Source organism: Notechis scutatus, chromosome 1, assembly GCF_049901735.1.
Source record: "Notechis scutatus isolate UNSWTSFEM ecotype Mainland chromosome 1, rNotScu1.2, whole genome shotgun sequence".
NCBI classification, from domain to species: Eukaryota; Metazoa; Chordata; class Lepidosauria; order Squamata; family Elapidae; genus Notechis; species Notechis scutatus.
In genome coordinates, this window is record NC_142009.1 from 68368100 (window position 1) to 68387313 (window position 19214).

Below are 19214 nucleotides of genomic sequence, written 5' to 3' on the forward strand. Positions count from 1 at the left end.
CACTTATGTTCTTTTGTCAGGATTCTGGCACTTCTTCAATGCTATTAAGGCAGCCAGATTCATAACAGGATATGAATCAGAATTACTGAACACATTGCAGTCAGCTCAGCTGCAGCTTGGATAAAGACCCACCTTCTTTTGTGATTGCTCTAATTTTCTGAAAACAAGGAAAGCTATCAATCTTGGAGGGAAATATCCAACTCCCAGTGGTGAGTTCTAATTACTGTACCTGAATGTGATATAACTTGAAGGAGCAGTGTTAATATGCATCAATTAAAATCTCTTTGGATGGCCTTCTTAAAAACTTTTAATCTAAATATATTTTTTCAGCATGGCAATATATACACAGTAGTCTTTCTATATAGTTTGTATATATCCAGTTATCTCCCAGAGGAGGAAGACAACTGATGTCTTTACACCACATATAAAAGCACATCTGGTGTGAATCTTGGGGAAGTTATTATTCCAGCTGTGATCACACAATATTCTAAACTATTGTTCAATAAACAATGATTTTTCAATACATTGTGGGTTACAAGCTGTGGTTGAGTTTATACCATATGATAAGCTACAAAGAAGCAAACTACCTTTTAGATTAAACTAAAATGTTGGGTTTGTGGCATTGTAATATATTGCCAAGCACTCAGCTATCAGAAAGCACTCTCAGTTTGCTGAAGAACTGGTACCTTGGTTAGTTTCAGTTCCCAACTTCTTCCTTTTATTGACATATTAAAAAAAACACTTCAGTGATTCCTTTAAATTGAAGCCACTTACAGAGATGGAAAAATGCTCTGTCTGCTTTCACTCTTCCCCCTTTCACATATACAAACAAGCTCCTGCAGAGCAGGTGTGTAAAAATAATAGAAAAGAAGATATGGTGTTAACTACAGCAGTCCTTTTTTGCAGCTCCTTAGCCTTCTGTCTCTGTGTCCAAAAGTTGGTAGGAATTTATTTAGATCAGTTAATTTATAATTGGGCAAAAGTGACAACATTAGAGGCACTATTCAAGACTGAAATATCAACTGATCCTAGCTTAACACCTGTGAATTCACATTAGTTATTTGAGGGATTTTCCAACTTGCCCAGTAGAACTGTGGAATATCAGATAAATGCTTCCTTTTATTTATTGATCAGATTAAACCTATACTAAGCAGCTAGAATGCAGCTAGTTACTGTATGTTCAATTTAAAAAGGATTAAACAGACTTATCTTAGCAGGTTGAGTAAACCACCCAATTGGTGTATTCACACTATATACAAATTTTGGCTAACTTATACTATTGTTTCATTTTGTTTCCTTTCTTATAAAAATGAAACTATGGTAGCCAACTGAGGGCAGAGAGCAATCATGTATGGAGTGGAAAAAGCTGAGTTTCCTTTGTCCTTTTAAAACCACATGTTTTATCATATGCCTATATCATTTATGCCCATAGGCAGGAGCTACTAGCTATAGGCACCAGCATTTTTTATGGCTTTAGATAGCAGCAAAGATTTACAGAAAACGTTAATGTTTTGCTAGCATCTAGTGGTCATCAAGATTTTTGCAATCCAGATTTGATAATATACATACTGTGCTGGGGAAATAATGGGAAAGGGACCCTTCGAATGGAAGAAAAAAGTTCCCCAAACTCAGTGTATAATCCATTGAAATGATGATGCTAGTATACTAAAAGATAAACATTTTAAGAATCCAATTTAAGAAAATGTATGGAGAAGGTTTCTGCAATCAGGCAACCATCCAAACGAGTTGAACTGTAATTCCCAGTATGCTGACTGGGAATTCTGGAAGTTGTTCTCCAACACATCAGAAAGTACCAGCTTCCAGTAGGAGGAATTCAATGTGTTTGCTAAGCTGCTTGTAAGAGCTTTGGTAAATAACCGTTATTGTTTCTTCTTCTTTTGCAAGTACTTAAAAGGTCTCCCAAATCCCATATCCTTCAAATAATCGATAAATGTGTGCTAGTTTTGCAGGCTGGTCAGTCTGAAATAGCATATAACTCGAGAGGAATACAGAACACGCTTTGATTCATTACTTCAAGGGAATCTTAAAAGTAAAAAAGAAAAAAGAAATCACGAGGCGCCTCTCGCTGCTCACTTTTATCAGTGGAAAAACATCTGCGGCGTCTATAGCATAGAAGAAACCCCGCTCACTTTGGGAGGAAACCGGGGTGGGGGTGTAGGGGGAGCTGTCCTTCTGGCTGCAGCCCAAAGTGGCGGGATTAGTCATCTGTTGTCCTCCTGATGCTGCTGACGTGGTGCCAGGGACAAAACGCCCACCCACTCCTGAGGGAAAGACAGACTGATTGGGATGGGAATTAGCATCTCTCCCGCCGCGTTACGTAGGCAAGGCAGGACAGAAACTCGCCGGACGCGAAGCCAAAAAGCGCCTCAGGAAGACAGAAGCGAAGCGCCGCCGTCCCATCGCCCGCCTGCTCGCCAACGCTGCGCCCGTCGCGCCCGCCTCTTTGCCTGAATCTGCCTCCCCCTCTGAGGCTCGAGCGAGCCTCCTTCACTGGCAGCCGGGGTCGGCTTCGCTCCCTGCCCAGCCTAGGGGGCTGCTTCTTGCAACGGCATGGCCAGTGAGAGACGAGATAGCAAGGCGGCGGCATTTTTCTGCCTGGCCTGGGCACTCTGCTTGGCTCTCCCGGGCTTCCCGCAGCATGTAGGTGGCCGAGAAGACAGAGCGGACTGGACTCAGGAGAAGGTGGGTGGCATGCAGCGTCCCCTGCTTTGTGGGTGCAGTGGGAGGTGAAGGGAGAGGGGGCGCAGGCAGGGTCAGTACAACCAGGGAGGGGACAATGTCTGTGGGGTCGGCATTTTTGGCCTTTGGGGGAATGAAAGGGAGAAAACGTACCTTATTTCTTTTTCATGACCTACATTGTCTTTTTTTTTTTTTTTTTACTGTGAGCACACTGGCACACATTAAAAATGAAATTTTGTTGCCTGCCCTCAAAAGAAAGTATTTATCTATCCACGCACATATATGATACACACACATATGTTACTGGTATATATGGTACATACATATACATACCTATACCCATATACATATTAATCACTGTTCATTTGTAATAAATAGTGGAAAGAGGAAACTTGAAAGTTCACAAGGTTGATACTATATGGAACAAAACTGTGACTGGATCGAGATATTCTGTTTATTTCTTTTTCATGATAATATGATGCATGGGGGCATTGGAGTGGCTTGGCGGGGTAGAGACCCAAAATCTTTTGTGTTATATCCTTGTTCTATTACTACTCTTATTTGTAGAGTGGCCAGAAATCCAGTAGCATGATGTACATCTTTCTTTCTTTTTTAAGGGTAATGAGGTGACTAATTGTATCATAAAAATAAGTGATCTGGAAGTTTGATGTACAAATAAATGCCTCTTACCCAGCTGCATTACTAGCACAGCCCTCAGGCACTAGAGAGGAAAATACGGTAGCATCCTAACCAACTAATGGGCAAAATCTGAAAGCAGGATACAGCAGCCTTGCTGAAGCCAAGAAATCTGAAGTGGGTCAGCACCTATATCCAAACAACGGACCTACTACAATTGAGAGATCCTCGAATTCCAGAGGGGGGAGGAGGCAAAATTGGAACTTTCTATTGGGCAAATATAGTACTGTGATCCTCTTTATTTTTACAGAGGAGTAGATCCCAAGCTGGTCAGTTGGGCAGATTCCAAACAGAGCATAATGAGAATTGCGCTCAATCAACTTGCCATGGAGGGAGGGATGTCTCCTGAGAAACACGCATAGCTGGTTAGCAAAGAAAACATTTGTTCATCCTTTGTTTTGTATTTTACTCTGGCAAGCATTTGAGGTTATTACTAAAATTAATTAACAGTTGAAAGTCTTATGGAAGAGAAGCATCTTTATAAATTACGCAAATCCTTCTAAGAAAGTGGGGAAGGTTATATCAAAGCCTGGGAGCAACAGGAGAAGCCCCCCTCCTTCTTGCTGGAAAGAATGTGGGCTTAGCTGCAAATTGCAACAGATACATAACAGGAAATGCTGACCTTTAAATAAAAAAGTCTAAAGCCATTTTGTACTGATGGCTTACGTTGATCAAGTACAGAAAGCAACAGCAAATATTGATGACCTTTCAATACAACCATGATAAGATCCCCACACTTTTTGTATTCATTAGCAGCATGATTCCTACATTTTGCATTAATTGCAACATCTGGATACTTCTCAAGAGCAGCCCCACTTAAGGCACCATCATACACATCTCCTTAACTTTGTCTCAAAGTTGTCTCGTTCAACACAATTAAAGGCATGTCTGCGTAGAGGTGTCCAAGGAAAGAATCAAAATGGCAGGTATGTGTTGCAATCAAAGCTCAATGCCTTTTGTATGTACATCAGTGTCCACACATGCAGAAATGATAGAGTTTCTATTGCAATACCTCACTGTCATCTGCCAAGCCTTAGCTACAGCCAAGGGAAACAATTGGTGGATATTTTTCTTGCCAGCAGAAAAATCCATCAATCTACGTACTTTAACTTATCCCTAGTAAACTATTAAGATAGCACCACCTACCAGCCTCATTAGAGAAGCAGAGTCAGGACTGACACTGTAGATACAGCAAATTATACTGGCATAATTTTGATCTGCTTTACAGACTGGGAAAAAGTACATAAACCAGGTCTCCACATGCACCCTAGGAGAGCATTAGCAGATTGAAATATAACTAAGATAATTTCCCCCAAATTTGACTGACTCAAAAAAATGGCAGTAATCATATAAAGCACACCCACACCTATAATAATATCAAATTATGTTGGAAAATGTAAAGACCACAAAGAGAGAAAAGGACAAATGGCATCCATGGCTGAATTCTGGATCTTCCCCCACCCCTCAAAAATAAGATTTCTAATCAAACTTCAGCATACTCTGTTGAAGAAAATAGGAGCAATTTTTTCTCCATATTGAAGAAACCTTCATTACAAAATATTCAAATAATCAGTATTTTAATTCATTTGGAATATGAATGAAGTGCCTTCTCTCAGGAACTTTGCATTTGTTTTTCTTTCATTCAGATTAGAAGAATAGCCATGAGCTGATTTTCTATTCAGTAGCTATGTGATAAAATATATATGTATAAAACATTTCAAGATTGTATTTTATAATTTCGTTGCATTTCGTTGCACCCGCTTGCGAGTGTAATGACAAATAAATTCTTATGTCTTATGTCTTATAATGAGGATAGTTCTGAATGTTGATTGGATTTATTCTGCATTTATTTTAATTTACATTAAAACAATTACCTTGACCTGGATCTATTTTAATAAATATATATTATTGTGTTTTACACATATCCAATTTACCATAATAGAAAGGTTCATGATCAGGCAGCCTGTAGTGTATAGTCTATAACTGGAAAATTTCAACATCCCTTTTTCTTTATATGGAAATAGAAGTGATATTCGTTGAACTGGAGGATTGCTGCACTTACCTGAAAGATTAAGGGTTGTTTTAATCAAATATTTGGCATACATAAAAAAAAATAGTTTATTATAGTCTTAGACAAGAGGAATACACATAAGAGCATCTATGAAATATAACATCTAATGGCTAGTATAACTTCAACATACAATGAACTTTATTAACATCAACTCACTCCCTTAGAGGACAACACATTGCTGCAAACCATTGTTACTAGGTAACAGTTTTGCAGCTGTATATGTCAGCTTCGGATTTTTATCAGACGATAGATAAAGAATATAAAATTTGCCTGGGTGCCTGGTGTTTTGCTAAGTAGGAGTTCAAATGACTGAGTTTCAATATAAAATGTATAACATTTTCAATCACTTCTACTTCTCCTAGGTCCAGACTGATGTTTATTTATATCTACCACTTAATATAGTCAAAAGGGTGGTATCAAAGCAAAAAAAAAAAAAGGCCAGCAAACTTTGTAATTTGGATTGACATGAATTTAGGTAGTCAGCTGGAAAGCAACTAGATTGATTTGTGTGAAACTGAATAGTCTTGTAATTTGACCTAATTTGTATTGAAGCTCTGTCCAGGTAGTTCTCAAATGTACAACTTTTCATGTGAAGTTACAACAACATTGAAAAAAATTAATTTACAACCGATCCTTACACTTACAACTGGTCCTTGCACTTTCAACTATAACAGCATCCCCATGGTCACATGAATAGTCATAATCAAATGTGGTTGTGGTTTTAAGTCAAGGGCTACTTTCTTTCTCTCATCTTCATCTCTTTATCTATCTAGCAAAGAAGTTGTTGCTTCAGCAGCAGTATGATTATAAAGCAGTATCTTGTTTTATCTTTCAGGGGACACAAACTGGCATTGGTAAATGCTTGTACTATTTTATCAAAATCATCCTTTTATTGATTTCTATGCAACATTTTCTTGGCAGGTAAAATGGAGTAGCATTTAAAAAGGTTTTTTCCCCTTCATTTTTTAAGTACAAGTAATCTAATCTTCATTACTCTTAAAAACTCTGTTGGCTAATATGCATTTTTTATAAAGTTGCCCTTAAGAAAAGTCTCTTTGCATATTTTCCATTATTTATGGGAAATCTATAATTTTAGCAGAATGCTAAATTTGCTATAGGAAAGATTTTAAAAATACTCAGATGTGGAAAAGGATGTGGATCAAAATGCATCTTGCGTTCTTCCAGTAATCAAAGGAAGAGATGAATGAAATCTCTCCATATACCGTATATACTCGAGTATAAGCCAAGTTTTTCAGCCCATTTTTTGTGCTGAAAAACCCCCCCTCGGCTTATACTCGAGTCAGATTCCCCTCTGAAAAAAACATGGTGTGGAGCTCCGGAGCTGGGCAGGCGCTTCCCTGCTTCCGTGTTTCCTTTGCAACTTTTAAGCATGGGGGTAATCGGAAACAGAAAAGTTCTTGCATGAGGATATATTTTTTCTTTTTTTAACTGTTTTTAGGGGGGGGAAGACCCACCGTCATGTGAGAATGCTCAGACACGAAATCTATCCGCCCGAAAATAAGTGTGTGTGGGGGGGGGAGGAATTTTAACAGAGGAAGATGTAGGGAGAAGGCAAAAGCGACGGAAGATCCTTCAGGGGAAACTGAGGGGGAGACTCACCCTTGGTCCAGATGAGCCCCCTTCCCCACCCCTAAGGAAGCAGAGGCAGCCAGCAAGGGCAGGCAAGCCCCACTTCGCGGACTCCGTTCGTCCTCGCTCCCACCCAAAGCCACGAAGTCCCCCAATCGCGCAGCCCAGAATCGCCTGCCCTCCCCAAAACCGCCGTGCAATGAAAGCGCCCTGGTTCTAGGCTCGCGGGCTCAGAAAAGAACGCGAGCCGAGGTGGCTTCTGCCCGCTCGGCTTCTCCAACATCCGGCGCGCCCTGTTCTATGTGCCGGGCAGGGCAAGTCCGAGCAGCCAGCACATAGAACAGGGCGGCACCGGAGATCATTAGCCACCTCTTTCGCAGCACAAGAAGAACAGGGTGGTGCCGGACCATTGGAGAAGCGGAGCAAAGCCGGAGATTAGTAGCTGCCTTCGGCGAAGAAAGCTTCCCCCAACCAGCTGGCTGGTCGTCTCCTCCTCGGCCATACAGAACAAGCAGGCAGAGAAGGAGAGCAGCTGGCCAGTTGGGGAGGCTTCTTGTGCTGCGAAAGGCGGCTAATGATCCCGACTCCGCTCGGCTTCTCCAACATCCGGCGCCACCCTGTTCTATGTGCCGGGCCCGGCAAGTCCAAGCAGCCAGCGCGTGGAGCAGGGCGGCGCCGGAGATCGTTGGCTGCCTCTTTTGCAGCACGGGAGGCCTCCCCCGGCTGGCCAGCTGCTCTCCTCCTTCTCTGCCTGTTTGTTCTGTGTGGCCGAGGAGGAGGAGACCGGCCAGCTGGTTGGGGGAGGCTTTCTGCACCAAGGAGGAGGCTGCTGGTCTCCGGCTTTGCTCCGCTTCTCCGATGGTCCGGCGCCGCCCTGTTCTTTACTTGGGCAGCCGGGCGCCCGCAGCGGCGCCCACGGTGGCAACAGGCAGTTCCGCCCGGGCTCCGCTCAGGTGTCTGGCTGGGGCTGTCGGGAGTTGCTGCCGCCGGTGCGGCTCCAGTCCCGTTGCCTTGGGAAGGGTGGGGCAAAACCAGGAGCCGCTGAGCCTGAGCCTCCGGTGCCGCTGCTGCCATTGCAAAGCGCTGCCGCGGCTCTTCCTTTTTGCCTTTCCCTTCCCGAGGCGACGGGACTGGGGCCGCGCCGGCGGCGACTCCTGACTCAGGGGGCCTCCGAGGGGAGGGGAAGAGAGTGACTCCTGCCTCCCGCTGTCATCATCATCTTCTTCTTTTGGGTTAATGAATCAATTAAACCTTTCATGATAGTGAGATCGTTTCCCAAATTAATTATTTTTATTTTTGAAATTTACTAGTAGCTGCTGCATTTCCCACCCTCGGCTTATACTCGAGTCAATAAGTTTTCCCAGTTTTTTGTGGTAAAATTAGGTGCCTCGGCTTATATTCGGGTCGACTTATACTCGAGTATATACGGTACCATAAAATTAGCATATGTTAGAATTGAGTCTTATGAAGAGGTACAAAATAATCTTTGCTTTCTGGAAGAAATTAAGTGGCACTATGGCTTCCCTAAAGATTTAATAGAGAATAGGAATCAATTATTGTACTAATGCCTTCAATCCTTATCTTATGCACAGCATGTGTATATGTAAAAATACAGTATTTCCAAGTGTGTCAATAGATTAAACTCTAGATCAGGGGTCCCCAACCACCGGGCCGCGGACCGGTACCGGGCCGTGGAGCACTCTCTACCGGGCCACAAAGAATTTTTTTTTTTTAAAAAATGGCGGCTTTCTTCACCTTCGGTGAATGCTGCTGGGATCAGGGATCAAGGACACAAATGAAAGAAGGGGAGGGAGGAAGCAACAAGCCTGTCCTTCTCTCTGGGTCAGCTCTCTCTCGCTCCTCCACCAGCACAGGAAGAAACTGCTTCAAAGAGCGCGGGGGCTTTTCCTGTCGCCAGCGCCCGTTTCTCCCCACCCCCACCCCGTCCGCCCGCTCGCCCGCCCGCGCTGTGGATTCAACCCAGTGCTCCGTTCTGCCTGCCTGCCTGCCTTCGTTAATGGTTGAATCGGAACAGCTTCGGCTGAGTAAAAGAGCGAATAGTTATTATTCTCAGCCGAAGCTGCTCCCAAACAACCAGAAACTAAGGCAGGCAGGCAGGCAGGCAGAACGGGACACTGTGGATTGAAGCGGGCGGGCGGGGTGGGGGTGGGGGTGAAAACAGGCGTTCGGAATAGCTGCGGCGACAGGAAAAGCCCCCTCCTTCTCTCTTCCCCCGGTCCTTGCAAAAAATTTCTGCTTGAAACCGGTCCCTGGTACAAAAAAGGTTGGGGACCACTGCTCTAGATAACAGCTTGTTACTAGTTTTCATTTTAACCATAAAATAGATAATAGTTATTTTATTTGAATAGTTCTAACACAGATACAAAGCAACATAAGCAATAGAATATCTTCTCATCCTGATTTTTCCTTTAATTTTTCTGCAGTATTCCCATCGCCCAACCATTTTAAATGCAACTAGCATCCTACAGGTCACCTCACAGACAAATGTTAATAGCATGTGGCAAAATGACCTTCATCCAATCCTGATTGAGAGATATCCAGGATCACCTGGGAGCTATGCTGTGCGGCAGGTAAGACAGAATAGGTTGTAACTACTGAAAGAGGGAAAATATTTCAACAAGCATAGAGAAGATAGAATAAGTACAATGCAATATACTTGTCACAGAGGTAATATCATTGCGAGAAAAATTTAAAAGCCTTGTTAAATCAAGCCAAAGGTAATATAATCCACCATTCTGTGTCATAATATGACAGACTAGTGATTCCAAACAGGAGGTTTAGAGACAAGACACAAAGGCAATCACTCTTCAATTGTGTCCTTCTGTGCTGCTTATTATTCAGGAAGTGGTATACAGGTGTAAGAATTAGTAATCATTAATTGAAACACAATTAATCCTTCTGGAAAGGAGGAAGTGATTATGTTGTCAGCACTAATGATAGCACAGGAAATAGCAACTAGCAACAAACATATTACAACTTGGAGAAGAACTGTACTTTCCAGTCATAAAATACTGTCACAAGTGTGCAGGACCTTTATTATGCTAAATTCTAATCAATTAGAGATGTCCAAAAATGGTGGTGATTTTTCTTAGTAGAATTGGAATGTGATGATATATAAGCTTGATGATCTGCAATTTATAAAGCAAAAAAAGGCAGATAAACTCTTTCAAAGAATATCTACTAAATGCTTGTTTCCTAGGAGACTGCTCACAAGTAGCCTAAACAAAAATAGTATCTCCAGTGCTGCAGTAATTAAACATAGCCAAGAAAGGGTATGTACTACTGTTCCTGGAGAAGAACAGTACTGTATCTGAAAAAAAAGTTTCTACTAAGACAAATGTCTTTGATGTTCATTCTACTGAAAATGACAAATCTAATTAAAGTATCTACTGCATATTAAAATTTCCAATCCCAAATTTATTTATTAAATTTATTTGGCACCCATCTCATAACAAAACAATTAGCTAATTAGCACTTACAGACTACTACAGGTATCACTGATAATCAACACCCATGATTATGTATTTCTGGAATTAATCCATATCCTAGAATACGTCTTCATCCTCACAGGTAATATTTTTTTTCCTTGTCTATCCTCTCAAAATCTCTGAAAGTAATTTTTAAAAAGGTAATAAAAAGCTGCAAAATGTTTAGTTTGTGATGGGCTATATTGGGAACTTTTGATGTACTTAGAGCTTAATATGATGATACTTTTTGTTCTAATACATTCACAAAAGGAAAGATGGCTAAAGCAAAATTCTTTTCATTGCCAGTGGCTTTATACATATATGTAATTACGTTTTTTGTAGCTTCATTCTGATTAGCAATAAATCCTATTATTGGCATAGGTTTGATTTTATAGAAGACACATTTCTAACTATCCCTTAGCCATTGTAAGCCTGTTGCTTACAGACAAGTATCAACATGTTCTATAAGATAATGAAGGCTCTCTTAGGCCTTGATTGCAGCAATTCTTGAGCTGCTATAGAAATGAGCAGCTGAGAAAACATTATTACTAAAGAAACATCCAAAGATATATCCTCAGATGGGGGAGCAGCAATTATATATCATTAAGTGACAGCAGCTGGGATTGAGAACCTCTTACTTTGATAAGTCTTGCATTTCAATCTGGAATTGCTGACTGAATATTAAATATCTCATATTTTGAACAATTTCTATGCCTTTCATATTTTGAAAAGTTTCTATGCCTTCTGCAATTATGACCACAAAGAAAATGTAATGAATATAGAATTTTCTCATCCTGATTTTCTTTTAATTCTTTCTGTAATATTCACTGCAGAAGCACTCTTATTCAAAGCTCAAAATGGCTAAAAGCTTTATATTTGTCCATATATACAATTGCCTCTCTGATCCATTCCTTTGCAACATGTGGTATTAGAGGAAAAAAGAGACTCCAAGATCTGAATTACCAGCATTCTGAATTATTATATTAAAAAGCTAAAAATGAGAAAGACGTAAATACTGTATATTATCACGTTTTCTTTGCCTGATGCCCTTTAGATATATTTGATAGTTGTTCCTAGATGCTGCAGATAACAGGTGAGCTGATGGAAAGTTATGGGAATTGACTGCATCTGAAAGGCACCATGTTGAAAAAGGCTGACAGAGCTCGCTCTGTCCAAAATTTTAGTTTGCAGTACGCAAACAGAATTGCAGCCTGAAAAAGACTTGTTCTGCTTCATTATCAATAGGCCCTATGGCTGCTTGAAAAGCTCTCCTAGAGAGAAATGTATTCAAAGCTGTGAATGAAGATTTCTTGAATAGTAGGTTTCAGGGGGAAAGGTTAATCTTCTTCAGGAAATGTATTGGCCCTTGCAAGATTGATTTGTATGGACTAACTTAAAACAACATTATTGATCACTATTGACTTTTGGTTCTATATATTTTAGCATATCAAGCATCGCCTACAAGGATTGCAAGCTGGCTGGCTGGTTGAAGAAGACACATTTCAGAGTCATACTCCTTATGGATACCGCACTTTTTCAAATATAATCAGTACTCTCAATCCCCTTGCCAAACGCCATTTGGTGGTTGCTTGCCATTATGACTCAAAATATTTTCCACCGCAGCTGGATGGTAAAGTGTTTGTTGGAGCCACTGACTCAGCTGTACCTTGTGCAATGATGCTAGAATTGGCAAGGTCCTTGGACAGACAGCTTTCTTTTCTGAAGGTATTTACTTTTTCTTCAAGTTGCATTTACTGTGATTCTAAGTAAGGTGACAGACTTTCCATTCTGTTTCCCACCTATTCTATAGCAAAGCAGTTTGCCACCCAAGGCAGATCTTTCTCTGAAGCTTATTTTCTTTGATGGTGAAGAAGCTTTTGTGCGATGGTCCCCTTCTGATTCCTTGTATGGCTCTAGATCTTTGGCCCAGAAAATGGCATCTACTCCTCATCCACCAGGTGTCAGGAACACAAATCAAATTCAAGGCATTGTAAGTAAAAACTTTACAAATACTGGATACGGGGCTAAAAATGGCAGAAGTTTTTGGCGTAACATTAATTTCCTATTTTATGTAACAATATCTTATTAGTCCAATTTTTTAAAGGTTATAATGATTGGGAAGAAAGTTTTTAAAGAAGGGAAAGATTGGAAGAGAAACAAAAATATTTTGCAATTAGTACTTTAAATGGGGTCTTGAAAAGGGAAGTTGCAGAGTACTGTATTATTGAGGCTTGTGTTGCGAATGGGAGGGAAGGAGTCACCCTCCCCAAGTGTATCTGTTAAACAGGAAGAGAGGAAGAGATTCTTTGGGGGACAGGAGACCCTTACAAGGGAGCTGTCCTGTTTCAGGATGAACATATACACAAAGTTGAGTCGCAATCTGTTTACTTTTAAGTTTTCAAGAATTATAGGCTTTGGCAGGCAGAGCTCTGATGCGTGCAGAACACTAACAAGAAAGTGAAATATTGCCTGTGAGTCCAAAGCCAAATCAGATCATGAGCATACATGGATCAGGAACAGTTCAATGGTCCAAATGCCATAGAAAATTGTCAGACAGCCCAGGCTTCAGAAAATACATAGGACTGAGTGACATAAAAATGCCAATCCATGGTTAGAGTAGATGTTCCCAACAGAAAAACCAACTTCTGGTAGTTGCATTATATCAGCTAGTGTGGACAAGATTTAATTAAGACAACTGTCATTTTTGCTTCTTGGTGTTCCTCTACTCCATTCTCCAGAGTTCACAGCATATTTTTAGGTTGGGTGACTGCTTGGGATCAGGATCTTTGTCTTTTATGTTGTTCTGCATCTGTTCCAGATTATTGCTAGGACACTCAGCTTTGGTGCTTGACTGCTCCTGATTCCTGAGTCTGATATTTTTCTTGAGCAGGGTCCCCCATGTCTGAGTCCTTGGATTTAGGGGAGACCTGAGAGATCTATCTTTAGAAACAGAGTTCTAAAGTTAATTACATGACACATTCAAAATGTAGTACAAACTTCTTAATGAAATTAACAAAATAGATTCTGCTCCTATTTTTGTACTGATAGGCAATGCTTGTTCATAGAGGAGCAACCTTTGTAGTAAAATAATCACTACACCTATGTCCCTCCTATAAAATCCCAAAATTTTCAGTTATTTTGTAGCCATACTCCTAGAGCTCAAGGATATGAATAAAGAATCATGGAATCTATGCTCTTTACCTTAAAAATGATTAGGGTTATAAAAAGAATTGCAAGCATGACTTTCTAAACTATCATTTAGAATTACATTAGCACTTAGACTTATATATGCTTCATGGTGCCTTACACCCCTGTCTAAGTGATTTACAATGTCAGCATATTGCCCCAAACAATCTGGGTCCTCATTTTACTGACCTCAAAAGCATGGAAGGCTGAGCTAACCTTCAGTTGGTCAGAATCAAACCCCTGGCAGGGTGCAGAGTTAGCCTGCAATACTGCATTCTAACCGTAGTGCCACCAATAGAATAGAATAATACAATCTGCAATAAAATAAAAATTAATCAGATAAAACAGACAAACAAAGATAAGTTAATTGATAAAACAAATACAAAGGCATGCCACTTAAAAGCAGTTGTCATCTGAAGTCTTTGTAGACTTATTAATCAGAATCAAGTCCTTACTAATTACAATAAGAATCACAACAAGGTTTGTGAGTGGAAGATTTCAATCCCTCTGAGATATTTATATTCAACAGTATAAATACAGCAATATAAGTATTTTGAAATACTTGTCTGGAATTGTCCACATTCACTGATTTTAGACAGTCATTAATATTCTCTTATGGGTAAAGCTCTGAGGGTGGCATTTAAAGGACTAACCTTGACTGATTTCCCATAGGATCTTTTTGTGTTGCTGGATTTAATTGGTGCACGAAACCCTGTTTTTCCTGTTTACTTTTTGAATACAGCTCGGTGGTTTGGGAGACTTGAAGCCATTGGTAAGAACATTTTACAAAATATACCAGTTTAACTCGTAAAGGGATATTTGTATCATCTAGTTTTATATGGTCGAGTATTTCTACTAATATAATCTATTACAACTTTATATCACAAGTAAAGGAGTTGTTTAAGCAAAAACTCGGGCATTGCAGCAGTATCAAGAAATTAACTAGCCACATGTACATATTTTTAAAAATCATTGTGGACTCTGTTGATTAAGATAAAAACTGTACAAATGCTACCAAAACAGTACAATACAGATTAAGCAAAATATCTGTTCTAAGGCTATTTTCTGGGATACGGTAACAGTTATAACTATGAGTTTGCATTCACAAAGCATTGAGGGTGCATAAAATTCTAAGGAAAATTCATTTTTGCTTCAAAATGTTTTAAACAGATTGAGAGCTTAAAAAAAACACCAATTACTTTGATATTCACAACTTGCTATTTTTTAAAAAAAAAAAAAACCTGCAGAACGAAACCTTCATGATTTGCATTTGCTAAATAATTATTCTTCTGAGAGGCAGTACTTCCGGAGTAATTTACGTCGACATCCAGTTGAGGATGACCATATTCCATTTTTGAGAAGAGGTATGGATTTTAATGTGTTTTTAATGTGTTTTAATTGATATACATTCAGCAATATATGTAAAAGTGTTATTTATGTATGCAAATATTTCTCCAGACTTAAAAGAATTGTACAAACTTTCATTCTTATAGTCAGGTCTGGTCACAAACCCATTTTTTAGAATGTGGCTTATTTTATTTTTGACAAATCATAATATTAATACAAGGAAGTCAGTGATTATAATTATGGTAAAAGATATTGCACAATTGTTTCTTTTCTCATCCCATCTCATATTGTAAATTAGAGAGAGGTGGGGAGAGAGAGAGGGAGAATGGTAGGCTGAGGGATCTTGATCTTTTTTTTCAGCATGGCAATTCAAATCAAGGGAAATACATTTGGCAGAACTCCCATCAACCCAGTATTATATAAACATAAAAAAGTAAATGAAACATTTAGACCAAATGTCTATTCAATTCACATATACAAAGTAATTTTGTCAAAGGGTATTGTGCCATACTTTTCAGTCTATTGCTCCAAATACCCTTCTCTAGAGCAGGGGTTGTTCATAAGTCTTGCCCTTTAGGATATTCAGGGGTCCATCTAGGGCACATACAAAAGGAACAGTTTGTGTCAGATCATTTGCCTCTGCCTTTCTAGAGGTAAAAAGTGCATTTGCTATTTATACGTAGGATTTAAAAATGTTTATGTTTAAAGATAGATCCCACTTCAAAACTCTTATTATCCCTAATAGGTAAAATCCATTGTTTAAAATACTTTTTTGCAAAAAATGAGATGGTTAGTCTTTAAATGTTCTTACAATTTTAGCAGCAGTGGAGTTTTAATGATTTTCTGATATTCAGTAGATTAAACAATGAGATCAGAACATTAACGCCATCACGCTTTCAGTTTATGTATTGTACAACATTGTTGAGAAATAATAGTTGTCTCAAAAGTTGGACCAACTCTTCATCTTTTTGCTCTCTCTTATCTCAACAGGTGTCCCAATCCTACACTTGATACCTTCACCTTTCCCTAGAGTATGGCATACTATGGAGGACAACGAAGAGAATCTTGACAAGCCAACTATTGACAACCTCAGCAAAATTCTGCAAGTTTTTGTGCTGGAATATCTCAACTTGGGATAACTGTTACCCTTAAATTGATATTTTGCTCTAAACACCTAGCTCTGTTTAGGATTCTTCCAAGAATAGGCCTTTACTGTAGATACAGCAATCAGATCTCCTACTTTACGCCTTGACCATGACAAAAACTGAAAGATTGTCCATCTAGATTTTATAATGTTAGTGAAATTTTAAAATTTATTCCTAAGCAACAAATACCTGGCAGTGTCAAAGTTAATTGTTATTATGAGAAGCTGGATGTAAAAAAAAATCAAAATATCATTTTTAATTTAATTGACTTTTTAATTTAACAATGAATGGGAAGTGTTTATATATCTTAGATGTTAACTTCTTTCTATTAATATTTAATATAAATGTTTAATAACTTGACAAAAGTGATGTTAAAAAGAACAATGAAGCATCTCAGGGTGAGAATCTGAGCAACTTTGACCTGCCAATTCACACAAGTGCAAAAACAACAACAACACCTGTATGTGGCTAGTTTATTGCACTGCTGTTTGAATGATTCCCAAATATGATTTAAGGTGCCAATGTTGTAGTCTTCTATAGCTGTGAGTGCCAATAAAAAAATGGACTGACTGCCTGGACTACAATTCTGAACCAGGTGTGTAAATCATCAATCCACATCTCATTAAATCATGCTGTAAAATATATATTGACTGATTACAGTTTACTTGATGATGAATGATCTCAGCATACTAATAGCCCTTTATTGAAATTAATAATATTCAAATTTGCAAGTTAATCATAGATGGGTTAGTAGAATCCACTATTATGAACATATATTGAAGCTACATTTAAGTACAGTAGAACCTCTGGTCACGAACGCTTCTGACCATGACCAAATCAAGTTCTGACCAAAAAAATTCACATTTTTTTCACGGCCCCTGGTGCCATTTTTTTTGTAAGCGCTAACTTTCTAAAATTAGGTTCAGGTCATGACCAAATTGGGTTGCAATCAAAATTATGGAACAAATTATGGTCGTGACCAGAGGTTCTACTGTCCTGTCTCCTTCCTCTAGTGCAGATGTGAACAAACATTCATTCCTCCATTTATTTCATTCCCTGGAGATCCTCAGAAAACAATGCTCAAAATGGCAGCATAATTCAACAGTTAATATTTTAAACATATACTTCATATTAGTCTTGGTAACTACCTAGACAAGCGCTGCATTTTTCTTGGTAAGGTTTTTTAGAAATGGTTGCCATTACCTCCTTTCTAGGACTGAGAGAAAGTGACTGGCCCAAAGCTACCCAACTTGTTTTGTGCCTATGGTAGGACTAGAACTCAATCACCAGGTTTCTAACCTGTGCCTTAACCAGTACACCAAACTGGCTTTCCTAATCATATAAAAAGGGTGAATGAATCTTAATACACTAAACATTACAAAACCATTCCGCCTTGGGCAGGAAAATCCTTTTCATTGATTATATCGTATCAGCACCATGCACTGGTGTTAATTTGACAGAATAGCCAATTTTATATGAGTTCCAAAACTCATATAATTTTGTAATTTTACAAGCATTGTTCATCTAACCACATTTTTCTATTAGGCAATATGTGATTCCGTCAGCAGCTTAATATTTTTGACATACTAAGAATTCAATATAGATAGGTGGTTGTATAAGATAGTATAAACACACTATAATTAATAGGGTAGATTCTGCACATATATGGTTGAACAAAAAGCAACTATCCCTAAAAACCATGTCTTTACAATCATATTCTATTTTTTTGGTTCCTATAGTAGTCCATTAAGAGCGGAGGGAGTTGTTAGTTTAAACTAGACATGGAGAGATTTCCTTACCTAAACAGAGAAACAGAATAGGAGGGGGAAGCAGTGGGAGTGGAAGTAAATTCCTGTCAGCTTCTCCATTGCATTTCCTTGTGGGAAGCTGGCAGGGAACATCAGAAATCAAACATACAAAATGAGGCCAATGCACAGAAAAGAAATCACATAAATTTTATAAGCTGTATAACAAACTGTATAACATAATATTAGGTAAGGAGAAACTGTTCATATAAGAGCAATATTTAAATATAACGTTGGACAGAAGGAATTCCTGTGCATCATAAGTAGATTTAAATGAGCTAGACTATACAGCACAATATGAGAATGGTTGAACTGTTTTAGACAAGATAAAAAAAACACATAGGTTTTTAAAAATCTGGTTTAATTAGTTGCTCCAAAAGAACATACCTTTATAAGTAGGCATGTAACATTGTTCCATAAAATATAACTTGGCTTTCTCCTTACAACCCTGCCATGCTTATTTTTTCAGAGTTGTCCTGATGTTGGTCTTGTGAAAATTGATATTCACCAACAAAAGAGAGAAATTAAATGTTATTCTGAGCATCAACAACTGTTTTTTTTTTGAGGTCAAAAGCTCTTCTTTGTTTGAGCTGACAGAGTTCCACATATCAGTGTTGTAAAGATCACTTTAATGAATTATCGGAATTATGTTCTTTAAATAAGGCAGGACTTGATCCTGATTTTAACTAATTGATTGAAATCAGATTCTAATTTCTCCTTCAAATGAATTGATAAATCTAGACATTTACATGCTCTTGCCACACACAAACCCATAGCTTTACATTCTTTTCATAAATGAACAAGTGCACTATTTTGACTTTACTTAATTGGTTCTTTATCCAGTTTTAAGATTTGTGTGGAGGACAGATCATGTTTTAGGTCGTATTTAAACAGCAATACTGATGATTCAGAAGGGTACAGACATTTTTAAGCACCATTGTATGTTTATTCATATCTTTGTATTTGTTACAGATAAATTGCATATAATCTCATAATTTCATGATGGAAATAGATCAGTTTTCAAAAAACTTTCTGTTCATAAAGGAATGGCAGACTTATCCAGGGAAGATAATCATGCTTACACTGAATATCTCAGCATAAAGGAATACCTTCTTTATTGGGGGGAAAGAAGAGACGAAGGGCAATTCCACATTGCTGTTGCAGAAATGGGGTTCCCCAAAGCATG

The 19214-nt window shown here is 38.8% G+C and overlaps 1 protein-coding gene across 2 annotated transcripts; it reads left to right on the forward strand.

Annotated features, from left to right (window-relative positions):
* The first annotated feature begins 2278 nt into the window (after nt 1-2278).
* Nucleotides 2279-16865, forward strand: QPCT (glutaminyl-peptide cyclotransferase). 2 transcript variants are annotated; one of them, XM_026669367.2, is made up of 7 exons: nt 2279-2703; nt 9502-9648; nt 11989-12270; nt 12356-12535; nt 14404-14503; nt 14979-15095; nt 16069-16865. In XM_026669367.2, the coding sequence occupies exons 1-7, from the start codon at nt 2572-2574 to the stop codon at nt 16215-16217; spliced, it is 1107 nt and encodes a 368-aa protein (XP_026525152.2). In that variant the 5' UTR covers nt 2279-2571; the 3' UTR covers nt 16218-16865. The 2 variants fall into 2 exon arrangements, with proteins under 2 accessions (XP_026525152.2, XP_087823013.1); XM_087966887.1 differs by lacking the exon at nt 2279-2703 and adding an exon at nt 6300-6388.
* The last annotated feature ends 2349 nt before the right edge of the window (nt 16866-19214 follow it).

Bases quoted from the DNA above. Each gene is read 5' to 3' on its own strand.
- QPCT (XM_026669367.2), top strand. From the start codon at position 2,572: ATGGCCAGTGAGAGACGAGATAGCAAGGCGGCGGCATTTTTCTGCCTG. The intron at 2,704-9,501 runs GTGGGTGGCATG...ATTTTTCTGCAG, and splicing joins CGGACTGGACTCAGGAGAAG to TATTCCCATCGCCCAACCAT. The intron at 14,504-14,978 runs GTAAGAACATTT...AAAAACCTGCAG, and splicing joins TGGGAGACTTGAAGCCATTG to AACGAAACCTTCATGATTTG.